This window comes from Lissotriton helveticus, chromosome 10 (genome assembly GCF_964261635.1).
Source record: "Lissotriton helveticus chromosome 10, aLisHel1.1, whole genome shotgun sequence".
In the NCBI taxonomy this organism is placed as follows: Eukaryota; Metazoa; Chordata; class Amphibia; order Caudata; family Salamandridae; genus Lissotriton; species Lissotriton helveticus.
This window is the reverse complement of record NC_136071.1, coordinates 718,414,235-718,434,832: the sequence shown is the minus strand read 5'-3', so window position 1 is coordinate 718,434,832 and position 20,598 is coordinate 718,414,235. Positions and strand designations below refer to the sequence as shown.

The 20,598-nt window shown below is 45.4% G+C and overlaps 1 protein-coding gene across 5 annotated transcripts in view; it reads right to left on the bottom strand.

Moving 5' to 3' along the window:
- Nucleotides 1–20,598, bottom strand: part of UBE3C (ubiquitin protein ligase E3C) — a 1,115,457-nt gene that overhangs the window by 281,586 nt on the left and 813,273 nt on the right. For all 5 annotated transcript variants that reach the window (XM_078663264.1, XM_078663263.1, XM_078663265.1 and 2 more), the window contains exon 19: nt 8,034–8,281. In XM_078663264.1, coding sequence (XP_078519390.1) covers nt 8,034–8,281 — 248 coding nt within the window. The remainder of the gene's footprint in view (nt 1–8,033; nt 8,282–20,598) is intronic.

The following is a 20,598-nucleotide window of genomic DNA, read 5'->3' as shown; positions in this document are numbered from 1 at the left end:
GGATGGCACCGAGGTGGTGTCTAGCAAGTTGTGGCACTGGTGTGGCCATCCTACAATGGTAAAAGTCGGCGTGGGGCGCCCTGTTGGCCTGTGAGATGGTGTCAGTAGCGGACTGATGTGCGAATGGGGCCAAAGGCAGCGCAACAATATTTTCTACAATATTTTCGGAGTAGAAGACACCACAAGGCGCTGAGATGCCAAGATCCGGATGGCACCGAGGTGATGTCTAAGTTGCGGACTGATGTGCGAATGGGGCCAAAGGCAGCGTAACAATATTTTTTGTATGGAAGATACCACTAGGCGTTGAGATGCCAAGATTCGGATGGCACCGAGGTGATGTCTAGCAAGTTGCTGTACTGGTGTGGTCATCCTACAATGCTGAAACTCGGCGTGGGTCGCCCCATTAGCCTGTGAGATGGCGTCAGTAGCGGACCGATGTGCGAATAGGCCGAAGGCAGCACAACGCGCCAAGATCCGGATGTCACCGTGGTGGTTTCATAGTTGAGAGGCACTTCATCTGCAGTGGTGCGCCGAGATCCGGATGGCACCGAGGTGATGTCTAGCAAGTTGCTGTACTGGTGTGGTCATTCTTCAATGCTGAAAGTCGGCGTGGGGCGCCCCATTAGCCTGTGAGATGGCGTCAGTAGCGGACTGATGTGCGAATGGGGCCAAAGGCAGCGCAACAATATTTTCTGAAGAGAAGACACCAAAAGGTGCTGACATTCCAAGATCCGGATGGCACCGAGGTGGTGTCTAGCAAGCTATGCAGTTGAGTTGTGTGCGCACTTGCGGAGAATAGGTCGAAGGCAGCATAACAATGTTTTCTGAATAGAAGACACCACAAGGCGTTGAGATTCGGTTACCACCGAGGTGATGTCTAGCAAGTTGCCGCACTGGTGTGGCCATCCTACAATACTGCTCCGAATAACGGCGTGGGGTGCCCGAAGGGGGGGGGAGCCGGCGTGAATGGGCCTTCCTAGGTGGAGGCTCGTCTGCTGTAGTGGGGCGCCCCTTTACCGTTTCAGTTGCCATTCAGCTGAGTTTTGGCTGCTCTTGATGCTACAGCGACAGGCGGCTGCAAGAGGACTCTCAAAATGGCGGCCTGTTCTTTGGATTTGGGCCTGGTCCACTAAAATGGCCCTGGGACACCTTAGAACTCGGACGCTCGATTTTTTTTTCCTTTCCTGTACATGCAAAAAAAGGTAAATGCCCGGTACGTTACACGCTTCATCTGCCACGATGAACTCTCCAGAGGAACCGAAAAAAAATATAGTTGTGGTAACTATAACATGCATCGTCATATGGAGAGGTGGCACCAATTAATTATAGTGCTGCATAAAAGAGAGATTTGGAGGAGAACCCCTGACCTGCTAGTACATTCATCAAAGAAGTGGCACTGAGAGCTTCAGAGGCAAGGGAAACGGTCCCAAATATTTAGAAGAACTTTGGAAAGATTAAAATGACATGTTTAGATTGTGGCAAATTAATTTCATGTGGGCAGATGAGTGTTACTCTAATAAATACAGCATATGAACATCATCATAGTCGATGGTTGGTAGAGACATTTTGACTATATCCTGGACCTGCCCGTCCTCGCCCAAAATGGCGCCGGAATAAATGGGACTCGTAACTCCTTGTTGTGTACTGGTTGCAGAACCTTGAAATCACGAGATACGTATGCAGTTTTGAAGCACATGGCGGGCGGGGACGAGAATTGATTGAATATTTCGACATCCCTATTGATATTAAGTTCTGATGTGTTATTGATTACTGTACTGTTGAAAGTTCGAATTAACGTCACCCATGGTACTTGCCCGCAAATGTATATCTAGATAATTTTATTGTAACTGGCCCTGTCGTATTTTAATTATAAAATGTACGTCCACCGATTCCGTAACTGTTAGACACCTTAGTTCTTGCAACCTAATGGCCCGCCCGTTACGTTCCTCTACAGTGTAAATGTCTATTCATCATATACGATTACAGTTTGCTCTGTGGCAGGCCCACGTGGTTATAGGCTCGTATTTGTATAATGACATTTTCACAATAAAGGTTTTTAAAAGAAAACATGGTAGTAGTATATACATTGGTAAAGTTTTTAATAATAGTGACTGTTTTAGAATCATTAAAAGGCAAGTGAAATAAAGCAGACCAATTACATGAAGGGTAAAAGGTATAATACGAAGGAACGCAGTAAAGATAAATGGTCAAGGGCTGTTGTGTTTTCTATTCCTGCAACATAAAGTGATCGATAAGAATCTCATATTCAGGCGTATCGGCGACTAAGACAGCAGGTCGACCCTCTTTTGCTCAACGGCTCCGTCATGGGACGAAGAAACGCTCTTTTTCTCGAAAAAAGAATATATTTTACTTGCAGGACAGTTGTAAAATTTCCGGGAAAGTACATTAGCCTGGAACATTATAACATATATTTAAGAAAAAATAATGTTCGGAAGTAATGAAAAGCGTAATTTTTAGGTCATATGACCAAGCCTTTCATCATTACAATAAGAAAAGTAAAATGAACCAATGAAAAGTTTTATTAACAAGTCACATGACTTCCGGATGCGCTAACGCGGCGCGTCATATGACGCATTACGCGACAACGCAGGTACAGAATATAGTCAAAATGTCTCCACCAACCAGCGGTCGGAGCACAACCCCTTTCAGCAGGCTAAATAGTTCTGTTAAATGACAACAGAAGGGACAGGCAACAAGAACCATCAGTCAAAGAGGGGAGGGCTAGTTCTTCTCTACCGGGTTACATTGGGGCGCTACCGGAACTGATCGAATTGGTAGTCTACAGTGTTTCTGGATGTTTCAGACTGAAGCTGGGGTTAGCATGAGAGCAGCACCATTTTGTAGCTCCGTCGTGGTCATTCCGCAACCAATCATGGCAGCCGTTCTTTATCGTTATTTTGGGCGGGGTGGGTGGCGGAGCCGAGCTGTTTTGCAGCCATCATTGTGTGGAGTTCAGTTCATCTCACTAGTTTTGTATTTGTCATGAGGGGTTGTTCCTAATGTTTCTATTTTAGCGAGGTCAAAAAGAGATCCCATTAGTGGCCTACTGATTTTGCTCGATTCCTTTTCTTTTTTTTTTACACGATTTTTCGTTATCTGCAAAGACTAAACAGAGTATTGCGACTCTGTGTTTGTTTGTAAATAGAGAATGAACCAAAGAGAACTAATTCTAAAACAGTAAATACTTGGATAACAATCAATCAAATGGAGAGAGAAGCAGGCACGACGGATTACAACGGGGGCAAAGGCCTGCGTTAACTACCTTTCACTATCTGCAAAGAGAGAGTACTCCTAATAGAAATGAGGGGGGGGGGGGCACCATTCAAAGCAGATCAGTGTGCATAAACGCGAAAATGTTTTCACTTACCACGTACTTGACATTCGACAGCTTATGATATTTGCTATTAAAAAACCATTGAAATTCACTGAAAAAACCATAGGTTATAGACCATATATAGTTAGGAATTAGCATTTACAAAACCTTGAAAATTCACTGAAAAAACCATAGGTTATAGACCATATATAGTTAGGAATTAGCATTTAAAAAACCTTATTTTACTCACACAAAACCATTGAAATTCCATATATAGTTAGTTGCACTAACTATATATCGCGCACCCGCAATCCACTGCTGATCATGTCACATATTACATCACTCATGACATGGTCAGTGACATCACTGATGACATCTCAAATGACATCATTCTTGTGCTAATACGATAAACCTCTTCAGACTCTAATATAACCTTAGATACACTCAGTGTATACAGACACTCACACACTGCCACTCATCCATGGAGTTACTCACACACCCAGTCAGTCATGCAAAGAAACAATCTCACCTCCATTTCTTCAACTATACAGTTAAACACACCTTACTTATTGAAACATATACTAACACATATTTACTCTCTTATACAATCCCTGATACAAGTTCACAATGATCGATACAACCACTCACTCATTCAGTGGCTCTCATGCACAGTTATTTATATATGCCAACTCTCACATGTACTGTGTTTTACATATGTACTTACTATGACATGTAGCATTGAGATATCCATTCACTCATGCACACAGTCAACTGCCTATGTAGCTGTTTCCACATGCACTCTTGAACTCATACACCTAGTGAATAAACTGCTCACACATCTATGCATAGAGTCACACACCTTCCAGCCACCCCCACACAAACTCAATCTCCCATATAAATACTTGGGCAACCAATTAATAACACATATAGCCTCTCGTATAGCTAATGATCAACACATGCAGTAGTTTACAGAACAACAGACATAATGATGCACAAATTAAGACAGTTTAGTCACTAACCCATGCATTCAGTGAGACACATTTAATCACTCACTCATACAGTCAGTCACGCACCTACTAAATCCTTCATCCAGACACTTATACATCCACTCATTCTTCAATATGTAAGACATATTTTAACTTTACAGAAACATACAGTCACTGGATGTTGTCATCAGTGATGTCATCAGTGATGTCATTTGAGATGTCATCAGTGATGTCACTGACCATGTCATGAATGATGTAATATGTGACATGATCAGCAGTGGATTGCGGGTGCGCGATATATAGTTAGTGCAACTAACTATATATGGAATTTCAATGGTTTTGTGTGAGTAAAATAAGGTTTTTTAAATGCTAATTCCTAACTATATATGGTCTATAACCTATGGTTTTTTCAGTGAATATATATATATATATATATATATATATATATATATATATATATATATATATATATATATATATATTTTGAAGAGGGTCGAGGCTCAAGATAGAACCCTGAGGCACCCCCATCTTCACTGGTCTTTCCCCTGAAACATTTTTGCCCATTTGGACTGCGGTGACACGATCAGCCAAGTAGCTCTTGAGCCACTTTAGGGCATTTCCCCTGACACCAATCTCCCACAGCCGGTGTTTTAAAATGCTGTGGGAGATGGTGTCAAAGGCGGCAGATAGGTCGAGCAGGACAAGAAAGGCTGACTGATGTTTGTCTAACCCCACCTGACAATATCCATAACTTCGACCAGAGCTGTCTCAGTACTATGTGCCGCCCTAAAACCAGACTGTGAAGGATTGAGTAGTTCGTAGCTCTCGAGATGGCCTACTAACTGTTGGTTAATAAGGGATTCCATCATTTTACCAAAATAGGGCAATAAGGATACAGGGCGATAATTAAGAGGTAGTTTCTGGTCGGCTGTGTTTTTTTTTTTTAATATGGGTCTGACCCTAGCGGCCTTCCACATTGTGGGAAATGTTGCCTCCGCTAGAGATTTATTAAATAGACTTATAAGATCGTCTAGAATTACCGGTGCAATAATGGGGAAAAATGTTGGGGGTACAGGATCTGTAGGTGAGCCTGATTTTATCCTTGACATGACAGTAGTAACTGATTTTTTTGTCGCACTTTGCAAATTCATTCAAGATACAGCGCGGATTCTGAGACAGGCAACGCACATCCTCAGAGTAAGTGTTGTTGTGTAATGATGGAAAGGATTTGTGAATGGCTATAATTTTTTCTTCGAAGAATTTGGAAAGCGTGTTCGTCCAGTCCTGAGTGATTGGGACCAAGGGCTGGTTGGACGGGGAAGTGAATTCTTTATAGATTTGATATCATTCTTTACAGGAATTTTCAGCCTGATTTATCAGAGTTAAAAAGTATTGCTCTTTAGCCAATTTGATATCATTCATGTAATTATGGTGGATATCTTTATAGTTTTTACGGTCGTCCATCTTTTGGCTTTTTCGACACTTCCGTTCGGCCGTACGACACAGGAACTTAGTGGCCCTTAACTGGTCCGTGAACCATGGGGTGGCTCTGGACTTGATTTTAATCTGGGTAGATGGAGCAATTTTATCCAGAGCAGTCCTAATTGCTTCATCTAGGTCATGTGCAGTTTGATTTTACTAACTTCGAGACCAGATGGGTTTAGGCGAAAATGTGTGGCAAAAAGGGATGGAGTGACTTTCTGCCAGGATCGTCGGTCTATTAATTCACTCTTATGGTCGTTTTTAATCGTTTTGTTAGGGATAACAAATTTTATCATGTAGTGGTCTGACCATAATAGCGGGGTAGGGGGTTCTATTTGTACACCCGAGAAGTTGGTAAAAAGAAGGTCCAATGTATGGCCAGCGTTATGAGTAGGGCCCGTGACCAGTTGGCAGAGACCGAGCGTGTTCATGTTTGAGATCAATTGGTCAGTATCTGAGTTTGACAAAATCTCAGCATGATAGTTAAAATCACCAATTAGAAGGAAATTTTCCGAGGCCAATACATGGGGAGCAATGATTTCTAGCAATTCGTCATGAAAGTCCTCTTTGGGTACAGGAGGTCTATAGACTAAGGCCCCTCTCCAAGTACCGTTTGATAGGCCATCTATCTTAAAAATGCATATTTCTATGTGTCGTGCACTCTTAATTTCAAGAACTGTGATGATTAGGTCTTTCGGGGAGGTTACTAATAAACCGCCTCCTCTTTTCTCTTTCCTGTCCACTTTGGTTATCTTATAGTGGGGCAGAAAGGCGGTAGACACATCAGGGGAAGCACCTTCATGCAACCAGGTTTCTGGAATGAAGTAGCCTGTCCGGAACTTCCAGATCTAAAAGACTCCATACCTCTAGCGAATGCTTTGGGATGGAACGGGCATTCAGATAGACGCGCTAACTTGAGTGGAGATGGAGGATTGGTTGAGACTTAGAACATTTGGAGTTTGGTTAGATTTATTAAAACTTGTTGTACCTGCAGCGTCTAAGTTCCAATGTACTTCAGCATCTTGTCCATTGGTAATATCTAAATGGGGTTTGTTGAGACTTCTTAATTCAGTGCTAGAATGTTTTAATAGTGCCATGTTACCTTGGAAGTCGTGTTGTTACTACAAGCTGAATGGTGACTAAGGCCAGAAGCGAAATGGGCAGGAGTCCTGGTATCTGGCGACGGTCAAGCACGGACGGGCGCAGACGGGCTTGCCTTTGGCGCGCGCCACATCCTGCCCTGCTTTAAGTAGGAAAGGATAGCGGGCAAATGCTAGGCTGCTGACTGCAACTTCCGGGCGGAGTCCCGGCAGTTAGATGATTGCCAGATGACCCTCCGTTCAACCGGCACGAGCCGTGACGGGCCGGGGTCCAAGGCAGTGAGAGGGATTTCAAGAAGCAGAGGTGAGGTGAGAACGGCGCAATTAAAATGAACAACAGTTATTCAAGAGCAGATTCTAAACTGTGATAATATATCTTCTGGCTGTCTGGTATAATAAGTGAGGCTAAAATAAGTGAGTGGGGCGAGCTAAAAATAAAACAACACTTTATTTTATCGGCTTAAAATAATAGAAATTAGTCCTACAAACTGGCTGGCATGACAATTTAAATCGCGCTAGCAGAACGCCGCTGCCTCACAGAAGTCATGAACGCGGACGACGTCAAGGCGGAGTCACGTGGTGCTGTCCCCCCCAGCGTGCAGGGATGCTGTGGCAAAAAGTTTTCCGGATCCAGTCTCACGCCTGGGGATAATTCTACGTTAAGGAATCTGCGGCTAGTAGTCTCTATCAGATGATGAATTTTAACACACAAGCAAAATCCATTTGTTCTGTGTTTCTTTGCCCATTGACGTAGGGTTTGAAGGCCTGCTAAATAAACAATGGCTTCAAGATATTACAGCAAACGCAACAAAATGTATTTTTACACAACTGTCTCATAGTAACAATTTATTTGATTAAAGATATTGGCACTATTAGTGCAGTGACGTTTCTGAATGCATGCAAAAATATAACTTCACAGTAGACATGAGTTAGCTGCATGAAATGGGTTGGGAATAAATCACTTCAGATTTAGTGACACAAATATGAGCTACTGCTCGTAAATGACATTTCTGAGTGCTACTTTGAGCAAATGTCTATACTTATGATGTAAATGATTGTTGCACGATTTCTTGGTAACTTTGATGTACTTGAGTGACACATTACTGATGACTAAAAAAAACACACACTTACCTTTCCCAGCATTCTGCCAAGGAAATAATAATGTCTTGCAAAAGAATCTCCAACAAGCATGTGAGCCGCAGGATTGGGGTACAGCAATCCTTCATTTGTGGTCTTAAAAAATCCCTGGTTAGGATTGAAGCCTGATTTAAGCAGCTCGTTTAGAAATTCTCTGAATATTCCGCCACCATCAATTCCAGCCTCATCCAGGCCATGCGCGTTCAGCAAATGGACTCGAATTCTCTTTTTCAAATCAGGCACTAAAGAACAAATGACAGGAAAATGTAGCCACTTCAGAGAAAATCTGTAATGAAATGCATCGATCAAAAAAGAATGCTCGAAATAATGTATTCTTTTTAACTGTAATAAACAACATACAAACAAATGTCTTTCAATCCAGTAATATGACCATAAGGCGACATTCTCTGTAAACTGTTGATCCAGACGCAGAACACCAGCCACGCTGGTCCTGATCAATTAGCCGCAAACAAAATTCCCAGCACATAGCTTTTGTTTCATTATGCCTTTGATTTTAGCCCACAAGGGGAGCATCATGGCGCCAAGTGTTACCTCAAGTAGCAGATACAAGAAAGAAGAGAGGACAACTCACCGAAAATATCAAAAGGTATCCAAGGTCTTTCTAAATGAGAAATCACTTGAAGGTTTCTTGGGGAAGACCGGTCCACGTTTTAGGTCATGGGTATTGCAAGGGGTGTACACCAACACTTGCAAATCTGAATCTGGGAACTTATATCAATAGACGAGAGAAGAGGAATAGAGGAGGAGATCGGCATTATACTTCAGCAATCTTTTCTTAAAGTAAGACTTGTTAAGTTCATAGACGGTCTAATGCATGTGGCAGACTTTTGAATGGAATCCCCACTTTACTGGGAGCTACTTTTTTCTGGCAACTGACACAGTCAAATGTCCTAAGAACAGTAGCCTTTCATACTGTACAGATCTGAATATGCTGTATTTCGTTGAAGCTGAATCTGGGAGACCCAGAAAAAGAACTCTGGAATAGCCAATACGAGAAAGAGCAAAGGCAGAGATGACCTTAGCCTGGAGGACCTAGGAATATATGGGAGTACTTTTGATCACGTTCTAAATTTGATCTTATAAAGATAAATTGAGCCTAAAACAGACTTGACCTTCGATGTGGGAGCAGAGAATTCACCAAGGACAGGCTCCAGATGGAATTCGGCCATCATCCTTTGCTTCCCCACTTGCAGGAGCTTGACTTTGTTCCCAATGAATGTGACAGTTGTTCTCTGATCCAAGGCTGAATGCTTTCCAAACAGTTGCTGAGATTTCTTCCTGATTTAGGGACTTCTTGGCTTTGGATAACAAGTGCTTCTCAACAGCATACATAAGGTGGTACAGACAGGATACTTAAGGAGCATATTATTGTCTTCACATAAAGATTAAACAGAAAAGACAACAGCGAAGACTACTGTGGCACCTCACAAATTTGCTTGACATAAACAATGGTAAAAGCAGGGACTGAGCAGGGCTAGCCAGAAAAGAACAGAACCTTTTTCTCTAAACTTGAGTTTCAGAATAGAACGGTTCACCATACTAAATGCAGCAGACAAATAGAGCAGGGTCAGATCTAACATGGCCCCCTCGTTGACTATCTTTCTCAACCTGTTTAAGGAAGGGGGAAGGGTGATTTCAGTGGAAGGGTGATTTCAGTTCCTATGGCCAGGCGTAAACCAAACTGCCAAGGAATCTAGATGTTTCTAGGAAAGAGGCCAGCACCTCAACTGCAATCATTTCAACTGTTGTTTCTCAAATTCAGGGAGCAAGTTGATGAGCTGATCACTTTTATAAATTGAGCTGGTGAAATTGTCCCTTTCATGGTTACTACTCCAGCTTTTCCTTGGTCTAGCAGCACACCTGATAACAGGAAGCAGATACATATTTCAGTAATCAAATCAGTACCTTGAAAAGATGGTGGGCTGTACTGTTTAACTCTAAGATAAGGGTGCTGAGAAAGGCAGATTAGATTTTCACAACACCTTTCTTTAATATATACAAATGACTCTTGAGCAGTATAGCATCCAAATCAGTATTTCCCATCATTCATCTGCACAGGAAGTAACATCACTACTCTTCCTCCCAGGACCAATTTAGAGGAGGCCGTAGTGCCGAAGTGCAGCAGTTGCTCCACTAGCACAGCAAAGGCAAGCCATCTACACCTGTCCATGCTTGGACTGCGCCCAGTGACAGGAACCCTGGTCCTCCCTCCTCCTGCTGTTACCCCACTGCAACCCTTGCAGCCTTAAACCCGGCCGACGCCCCTCGCATCGGTGCCTCGCTGCACCAGACAACACTGAGGGAGCACTCTCCTGAGCTTCTTGAAATTATTCTTGCACTTACCCACATCCAGCACCCACCACCCCACTCTCTCACACTCACAAGTTCCTGCTATACCCCCACTACACTCCAAACTCACTTGCATGCTCCTCAACATCCACTCACTCACCAAGGCTAACCACATGGACTGTCATCAACCCAGAAGAAACTGCCTCCACCATGAAGTCCATTCACTCAGAGGCCCCATCAATCCTCTGTCCCCACCGCAGCTACTCCAGAAGACTGCTACCCATCAGTGCCATTCTCAAAGCCATTCCGAATGCCTACTCCTCTTCTGTGACCGACCCAGACACTTGAAAACACACAACTGTCCTCCCATTGCTTAAGAAACACTCAGTGGAACCTTCAATGTTCATCAACTACAGACTGTTCTCCCTGCTACCATTACCAGCCAAGCTCTTAGAGCAAATCATCAATATACATCTCATCAAATACCTTAACAACCACCAACTCCTCAACACCCCTTAGTCTGGTTTTAGACCCAATCACAGCACAGAACTGTCCTCATCCGTGTGAAGGATGACTCTGGATGGAGGAGACACAGCAGCCCTTATCCTCCTGGATCTCTTCACTGCATTTGACATGGTTTCTCACCCCATCCAACGCCTACATGACATCAGAATCCGAGGACATGAACTGTGATGGATCTGCTACTTCCAGGCTGGAAGGACCCAGTAAGTCAGCCCCACACCACACACCTTGGATGCCAGCGACCTCATCTGCAGACTTCTGCAAGGATTCTCCCTGAGCCCGACCCTGCTCAGTGCATACATGATCCCTCAAGCTAGTTTAATTTGTTCTTATGATATCAACATCTCTCCTAAACTGACGACACATAAATCATTCTGTCACTCACAGATAAGACGCCCAGTACCTTGATCAAGTTCAATGCCTACATGACTAAAATCACCCACTGGATGAAGAACTATTGTCTGAATCTGAACACTGACAAAATCGAAATTGTGATCTTCAGTAAGGGCACTTTACCATGGGACTCCACCCGGTGGCCAAAAGGTGACCAAAATCCACCCCCACCACCTATGCCAAGAACCTCGGGATCGCCATCAACTGCAAACTCAACAAGATAGCCCAAGTCAACACCATCACCACCTCATGCCTCCATACTCTAAAGATGCTGAGAAAGATTTTCAAATGGCTTCCACTCGGCACCTAGAAACTGTCACACAGGGCCTAGTCACAAGTAAGTTGGACTATGGGAACACACTATGCTGAGATAAAAAAAACAACTCGCCATAAGGCTGCAGACCAGCCAGAACTCAGAAGCCAGATCACTCTCAACCTCCCACGCCGCAATCACATCACACCACAGCTGAAGGAGCTCCACTGACTCCCTATACACAAACACATTTAAAACACTTCACCCACACTTCCAAGACCCTATATGCCACTGGCCCAGCATACCTCAACAATCACATCTGCTTTCACAAACCTTCTAGACCCCTCCCCTCATCCGGACTCCTACTTGCACATATACCACATGTTGAAAAACCAGATCAGGGAGTCAAGACTCCTCCTACATCACTCCTAAAGCCTGGAAAAACATGTCTCTACATGCAAGAGCTTCCTCTTCACTTGTTGAATTCCGTAAGAAGCTGAAGACCGGGATTTTGGTGTATTCCCACTAGGCCCTAGGTTTGGATAGACTCGCACCTGCTTAGTGCTAGGATAACCTCCAGAGTGATAATCTGCATAACAAAACAAATACAATAACATAACAGAATAGGCTTTACACCATTTACTCTGAAGTTTGTAAGTTTTAAGTAGCTCTTACTTTCGAGTATCAGTGAATTAGGTATGTTTCAATTTTCACGTTTTAATCTGCCATGGGTTGAAAGGGATACTTAGCTAAAAAACTGCTTCACTGATTTACTCTCTTCGAGTACAGTTCCCTCTGCAGAGCAACTGCTCTGCACAAGCAGATCCTCAAGCAATTTCAGACCTGCATGTAAATAATTTTTAGACCACATTTTGGGAATCACCTGGAGGCTTTTTGTCCTTGGGTAGTTTGGTGTATGGAATATAACTCAAGAATGATATCCACAGCTGATCTATTTAGGCAAGGGGTATATTCTCTTCAGACTGCAGAAGACTTGATAGACGTTAAGATCCAGACAAATGTGTTACCTTTCTATAGCGTAAGACAAGAGAAAATGCTGAATTTTGGTTGATAGTCGGAAGGATTGACGGACTGCTCATAGATCTGCTCAAGCAAGTTAGCCTAGGATCCAGCAGCTGGTAGAACAGCAAGTAGTCCAGTTACATTTCAGGTGAAATAGTTCTGCAGCAAACTAGCAGCTCTGTGTAATAGCTATCCCATGAGAAGTCAGAGATACATTTAAGATGAGCTTTTTATGATTCTGCATTTCTCTGTACAGCCTTTCAAACACAAAAGGAGTCTGGATTAGTGTGTGGCTGGACCCAGGTTTCTGTAATACATAATGGATCATTGTGTGGTTGGTTGAAGGGTTTTGTAATAAGTAGTAAGTCCTAATTATAACTCTTGATCTAGTTGAGAAGTTCTCATAATAGAGATGACAGCTAACACCCTTTGAGCAATGTGCATGAGAGACAGAAAGACTGCATACATGCACTCCTTAGGCATGCACAGGGAGCTTTGGATCCCAAAAGATTCCCTCTGAACTCTTTAATAGTTCACTCAGATCTCGCCTACAAATACCTGGCATGTCAAGTGATGTGGTTTCAAACTAAAACAGATCTCTTCTAGACTAAGTGTGCCATGGGATGGTATTTTATGATCAGTCCATGCAAATTGAAGCCGATGGATGCAACATTTACTTCTGCAATATCACACTCACTCTGCCGATTTTTAAGTAGTGCCTTGAAGGCATCTTCCTATTTTTTTAGTACAAGAGGGACAGGAAAATAATTATGTTACATACCTGTTAATGTGGCTCTCCTGCATTTTTCATCTAGTACAGGTTGGAATGCTAAACGGATTATTCCCAGTGTCAAGCTGTGAATTCTTTGATGTGAAAAAACACGGAACATGCTATGTCTTCACACTAAAACTTCAGGAAAACACTCCTCTCTACAGTCAGCTGAACTCATTCTTACCCATAACTTAAAGTCTTGCCATGAATTCTCCAGCAGGGACCTTCAAATTGCCATTCCTATTCAGAGCACATGCCATTAAAAGATGCAATACAAAGAACAAACAAACTGAATTCAAAAGAAGGCATAACAGCCCTTAGAATGTGTAAATGCTGAGTCTTAGGAAAGTAGCTCATTTTTCAGCATTGAATCTTATATCATCTTATATGGATTCACACACTATTCAATAGACTACCACACAGTGATTACCTAGGAGGTGGGTGAAGAGCTGTATTATCATTTGACCAGGTTCTTCAGCACTTTTTATCCCACACTGGTATGGGCACATGCTTTCAGAAAGCTAATTAAACTTCCAAGTGGCAGCTTTGCAGATGTGACCCAGAAAACAGCCATGGCTTTGAAAACAGCCATGGCTACCAATAATCTTATCGAGTGGGCTGTCACTTTCCCCAGTAGCACTCTGCTGGCCAATTAGTAAGCATACTTAATGGCGTCCAGTAGCCATTTGGGTATTGGGGCCTTGACCACAGCCTCTGCTTTCCTATGCTGCTGGAAGGACATAAAGTGCTGAGTTGTTGACCTGAAGAGTTTGGTCATTTTGATGTATGGGTGAGATGAGTGGGGAGGAAAGAAATAATGAAGAGTAACAGAATGACCCATGTGAACAACAGATCCAACCTTCAGTAAGAAGGGCAGGAGTGAAGTGCCAATTGTTTGGAAAGAAAACCGTGAAAAGAGGTGAGACATGATGAGCCTGCAGTTCACTTATCCTGCAGGCTGAAGTTATTTTCACCAGGAATGCAGTTTTTAATGTAAGCAAATAAACCGGGCTCCTGTGTATTGGGTAGCATGATGAAGTCATGAGCAAGGCTAACACCAAATTTTAAATGCACATCCGAACAAACCGTGTGGGAGAAAATGGATTAAAATTTTTTAAATAAAATGCACCATTCAGGACAACTTAAATAGAGAGGTTTGCTCATGGAGGGGTAAGGACGGCAAGGTAGCCGATAGCTGCATACAGTGGCAACCGCCATGCCCTGTTGGGCGAGGTAAAGCACAAAATGCAGATTATCAAGTGTGATGGAAAGGGGTTTCTAACCATCTAACTCACACCAAGTAAAAAACTTTGCCCAGCGGCTTTTAGAAACTGATTTTGTAGCGGGTGTTACTACCAGCCAAGACCATGCCCGACTTCAGGTGGTAGACAAACGTTTTCCTTTTGTCACTCAATCTCCACATGTGCAGCCACAGTGTCAAAGGATTGGGGTGTAGGACCCAACCATCATTCTGTGAAAGCAGGTCTACCCTGGGTAGGAGAGAATGAGAGAGCTGAATGCAGAGTTCCAACAGATTGATGTACCAAATCCCCTTCAGGGACAGATTGGTGTACTAAATCCTCTTCAAGATCAGTGTTGTTTGATCCTATTGTACCTTTTGTAAGACTGTTGCCAGTTGAATCTAATGGAATCCCCCAGAGAACAATTAGGTCAGTGTATGGAAAAAAAACGAGGACACTTCCTGTTAAGGGCCATGGTGAGCAGAGCCATGGATGGGATCTTAATCTGGAGAAGATCACGTCTGTCATGTTGTGAAGAAGTTCCTACTCGAAGTCCTACAAAGAGAGGTGATGCAATGTATTCACTTTAAACTGACAATGAGAATCAGCTGCCACTGGAAGGACGTCCCAACCCACTGTAGGGCCAACCCCACATGCAAATTAGGATCTAAACACACCACTTTGTTGATGCAGTGGATGGTGGTTATTTGTCCAAGGTGACCGTCCTGATCTCATCAGAAGCGGTCGCTCCTCACGCTGCTCCCTGCTCTGCCTGCCGCCTGGTATCGTAGCGCTATACCGCCAGACTGCTGTCTGCTACCTCGCCTTGCTCCCACAACTGCTATTGCCTGATTGCTTATTACAATTATATTGTTGCGCTAGATTGCCTGATTGTTTATTAATTGCTTATTATAACTGTATCGTAGCGCTAGATTGCAATTGCCAAAGTGCGCTTTAACGATCTTTTCAATTGTGCTGTGCTGCCTGTAGAATTCATTTGTGCCTGATTGTGCCGGTGCCACTGCCATTTGCATCGCGTTTATTCTGACTGTGCCCCAATCCTGTTTCGCTTTTGGCTCGCTGCCATTTTGTTGTTGTTATTGTGCCTCCCTGCCCGGCTCTCCACCCCGCTCCCGCCTCCCAGCTGCTCCTCCCTCCCACTGTTAGTCTAGGCTCAGCTCTCCCGTTGTAGCGCTGTGACCGTCCTGATCTCATCAGAAGCGGTCGCTCCTCACGCTGCTCCCTGCTCTGCCTGCCGCCTGGTATCGTAGCGCTATACCGCCAGACTGCTGTCTGCTACCTCGCCTTGCTCCCACAACTGCTATTGCCTGATTGCTTATTACAATTATATTGTTGCGCTAGATTGCCTGATTGTTTATTAATTGCTTATTATAACTGTATCGTAGCGCTAGATTGCAATTGCCAAAGTGCACTTTAACAATCTTTTCAATTGTGCTGTGCTGCCTGTAGAATTCATTTGTGCCTGATTGTGCCGGTGCCACTGCCATTTGCATCGCGTTTATTCTGACTGTGCCCCAATCCTGTTTCGCTTTTGGCTCGCTGCCATTTTGTTGTTGTTATTGTGCCTCCCTGCCCGGCTCTCCACCCCGCTCCCGCCTCCCAGCTGCTCCTCCCTCCCACTGTTAGTCTAGGCTCAGCTCTCCCGTTGTAGCGCTGTGACTGTCCTGATCTCATCAGAAGCGGTCGCTCCTCACGCTGCTCCCTGCTCTGCCTGCCGCCTGTTATCGTAGCGCTATACCGCCAGACTGCTGTCTGCTACCTCGCCTTGCTCCCACAACTGCTATTGCCTGATTGCTTATTACAATTATATTGTTGCGCTAGATTTCCTGATTGTTTATTAATTGCTTATTATAACTGTATCGTAGCGCTAGATTGCAATTGCCAAAGTGCGCTTTAACGATCTTCTCAATTGTGCTGTGCTGCCTGTAGAATTCATTTGTGCCTGATTGTGCCGGTGCCACTGCCATTTGCATCGCGTTTATTCTGACTGTGCCCCAATCCTGTTTCGCTTTTGGCTCGCTGCCATTTTGTTGTTGTTATTGTGCCTCCCTGCCCGGCTCTCCACCCCGCTCCCGCCTCCCAGCTGCTCCTCCCTCCACTATCCGCATATGACAGATGCCTTCGCGTGCAGCGGACGCGCCCTATGCGCGCCGAAGGTGCGCCAAAGGTAAGCCCGTCTACGCCCGTCCGCGCCTGGACCGCGCCCAGCGCCAAATCCCCTGCCCCCCGCAAAACCCACTCCAAACGCATAACATACGACGCCGCAACCCTCTCAGCCCTTAACCCCGGCCGTCTCCCAAACTGCTACCAAGCCGCCCCAGGACACACCCATGGACCCTTCACCTGCCACTCCTGCAAGTTCGACTGCACCATGACCCACACCAAATCCACAAACTCCAAACAGAGCTCCGACACTAACCACCTAAAGTGCATCCTGCTCAACACCCGCTCAGTCCACAGACACTCCATTGAACTCTGGAACCTGCTTGACACTACATCGCCGGACGTCGCCTTCCTTACAGAAACATGGATGAACGCCTCATCAGCGCCCGACATCGAAAATAGCCATCCCGGACGCATACAAGATCATCCGAAAAGATCGCACCAACCAAACAGGAGGAGGCATTGCCATTGTCCACAAGAACACCATCCGCATCACGACTAGTTCTGACGATAACCTCGCTACCGCCGAACACTTTCACTTCCAGATTCACACCGACCCCAAAACCACACTCAGAGGCACCCTCATCTACAGACCACCAGGACCCCGCACACAATTCAACGAAGACATCACTGACTTCATCAGCCCACATGCCCTCCCCTCCGAGAACTACATTCTACTGGGAGACCTCAACTTCCACCTGGAAAAGAAAAACGACAGCAACACCACCACCCTTCTAGACAACCTGGCCAATCTCGGACTCAAACAACTCGTTAACACCCCCACCCACTTTGCCGGACACACGCTTGACCCTATCTTCACCTCTAGCAAGCACGTCTCCTTCGACCACACCACAGCTCTCCATTGGACGGACCACAGCTGCGTTCACTTCAACTACAAAAAGACCACGACCCACAACCCCCCACAACCCATTCCTCGAAGAAATTGGAACAAAATCACCACCGACCAGCTCTTCACATCGCTTCACCAAAACCCCCCTGCCAAATCATCGGACCCAAACCAAGCAGCCACCAACCTCACACAATGGATCACCCACAGCGCCGACGAACTAGCACCCTTGAAAAACCATCTAATCAAGCAAGGTAGCAAAAAAGCCCCCTGGTTCAACGAGGACCTTAAGAAATCCAAGAAGTTCTGTCGTACTCTCGAGAAAACCTGGAGAAAAAACCCAACCACTGACAACCTAGCCACCTTCAAGAACGCCACCCGCAAACACCACCAACTGATCCGATCCACCAAGAAATCAGCATTCAAGGATCGACTTGACAACAATGCCCAAAACAGCAAGGAACTATTCAACATCGTCAAAGAATTTACTAACCCCACCTCCGGCACCAACGACATCACCCCCTCCCAAGACCTCTGCGACTCTCTATCCTCATTCTTCCACAACAAAATCGCCGAAATACACAACAGCTTCGAAAACCAGTCCGAAGACCAGTCCACTCCACCCACCTCCGAACCAAAACCGCACTCTAACAACCTTTGCACCTGGAACCCAATCAACACCGAAGACACCATCCGCCTGATGAACTCCATCCACTCAGGATCGCCAACCGACCCATGTCCCCACCACGTTTTCAACAAAGCAGACTCCATCATCGCACCCCATCTCCGCGATGTCATCAACTGTTCCTTCAACTCCGCTACCTTCCCGGAAAACTGGAAACATGCCGAACTCAGCGCCCTTCTGAAGAAACCCACAGCAGACCCCACCGAACTTAAGAACTACCGCCCCATCTCGCTCCTCCCATTCCCTGCCAAAGTCATTGAGAAAGCCGTCAACAGTCAGCTCGCCGCCTTCCTCGAATCCAACAAATCCCTCGACCCTTCACAGTCCGGCTTCCGAGCCAAACACAGCACCGAAACCGCCCTCATCGCAGCAACAGACGACATGCGAACTCTACTGGACAGCGGAGAAACAGTTGCTCTCTCATCTTACTTGACCTCTCCGCAGCCTTTGACACAGTCTGTCATAGCACCCTCATACAACGCCTCAGCAACGTCGGAATACAAGGAAAAGCATTGGACTGGATCATCTCGTTCCTCACCGGAAGAACCCAGAGAGTCCGCCTCCCCCCTTTCAAATCAGAGGCCACCGAAGTCATCTGCGGCGTACCACAAGGATCATCACTCAGTCCCACCCTCTACAACGTATACATGAGTCCCCTCGCATCCATCGCACGACAACACAACCTCAACATCATCTCCTACGCAGACGACACCCAGCTGATACTCTCCCTCACCAAAGACCCAAACACCGCCAAAACCAACTTACACGAAGGAATGAAAGAAGTAGCCGAGTGGATGAAGAACAGCCGATTAAAACTAAACTCGGACAAAACGGAAGTCCTCATCTTAGGGTCATCCCCCTCTGCCTGGGACGACTCATGGTGGCCACCGGCCCTGGGTACCGCACCCATACCTACGGACCACGCACGTAACCTAGGCTTCATCCTGGACTCCTCCCTCTCGATGAACAGACAAGTCAACGCTGTCTCATCCTCATGCTTCAACATCCTACGCATGCTCAAAAAAATCTTCCGTTGGATCCCCACCGAAACAAGAAAGACAGTCACCCACGCACTGGTCACAAGCCGACTGGACTACGGAAATACCCTGTACGCCGGAACCACAGTCAAACTACAGAAAAAACTCCAACGCATCCAAAACGCCTCAGCCAGACTCATACTGGACATTCCTCGGCAAAACCACATCTCCGGCCACCTGAAAGACCTCCATTGGCTCCCTGTCAACAAGAGAATAACGTTCCGTCTCCTCACCCACGCACACAAAGCCCTCTACGACCTAGGACCCGAATGCCTCAACACGCGACTATCCTTCTACACCCCCCCGCCAACTACGATCGTCCAATCAAGCCCTCGCCGCAATTCCGCGCATCCACAGATCCACCATGGGGGGGAAGATCCTTCTCCTACTTAGCGCCCAAAACCTGGAATTCTCTCCCCACCCACCTCCGCCTTACACAGAATCACCTCTCCTTCAGAAAGCAACTAAAAACTTGGATATTCGATAAGTAAAGCACCTCCCTCCCTCAAGCGCCTTGAGACCCTCTGGGTGAGTAGCGCGCTATACAAATTTTTGAACTTGAACTTATCTTGATGGTACTTCCTGAGATGGGTAGGAGAATTCAGCAGATGGGAGTCAGAAACGCCAGGGTAATTATTTTTTTTAGCAACAATGTTGGCTTTGACGACTAGGAAACTAGAAGTCACAGGAGTTGGACTGGGAGTTAGACTATTTTGCCAAGGTAGAGGAGGATCCTATATCGTTTCTTGCAGAAGATCCCTTGGGGATCACAGCCTGAGAGTCCACTTACCTGGAGGAGTGGAGCTGGACCACTTTGGGGTTTCCATATGGTTACAGCCAAATATAGCTTTGCCTCTTGCTCTGTGATTTATTTATTTATTTATTCATTTATTCATAGCATTTATAGAGCGCACGGTTACCCTGGGGTGTCCTGGCGCTAGCACTGATTGCTGGGGGGAAAAGACTGCATGCTACTGCGCAAACAGCCAGGTCTTTAACCCCCTCCTAAAGGAGAGGAGATCCGGGGCACTCCTGAGATGAAAGGGAAGCTTGTTCCAAGCTCTGGAGGCACAGTTAATAAAACTCCTCCCTCCCAAGTTGACTCTTTTAAATGGGGAGACTTGAACATATTTAGCTCCAGAGGAGCGTTGCGTTCTTCCCGGGACATACCAGATGAATTTACCCCTCAGGAAGTCGGGTCCAGCAATGTTGATGGCCTTAAACACTGTACAAAGGGCCTTGAAGCGAACTCTTTGTTTCACCGGGAGCCAGTGAAGTTGCCTTAGCTCCTT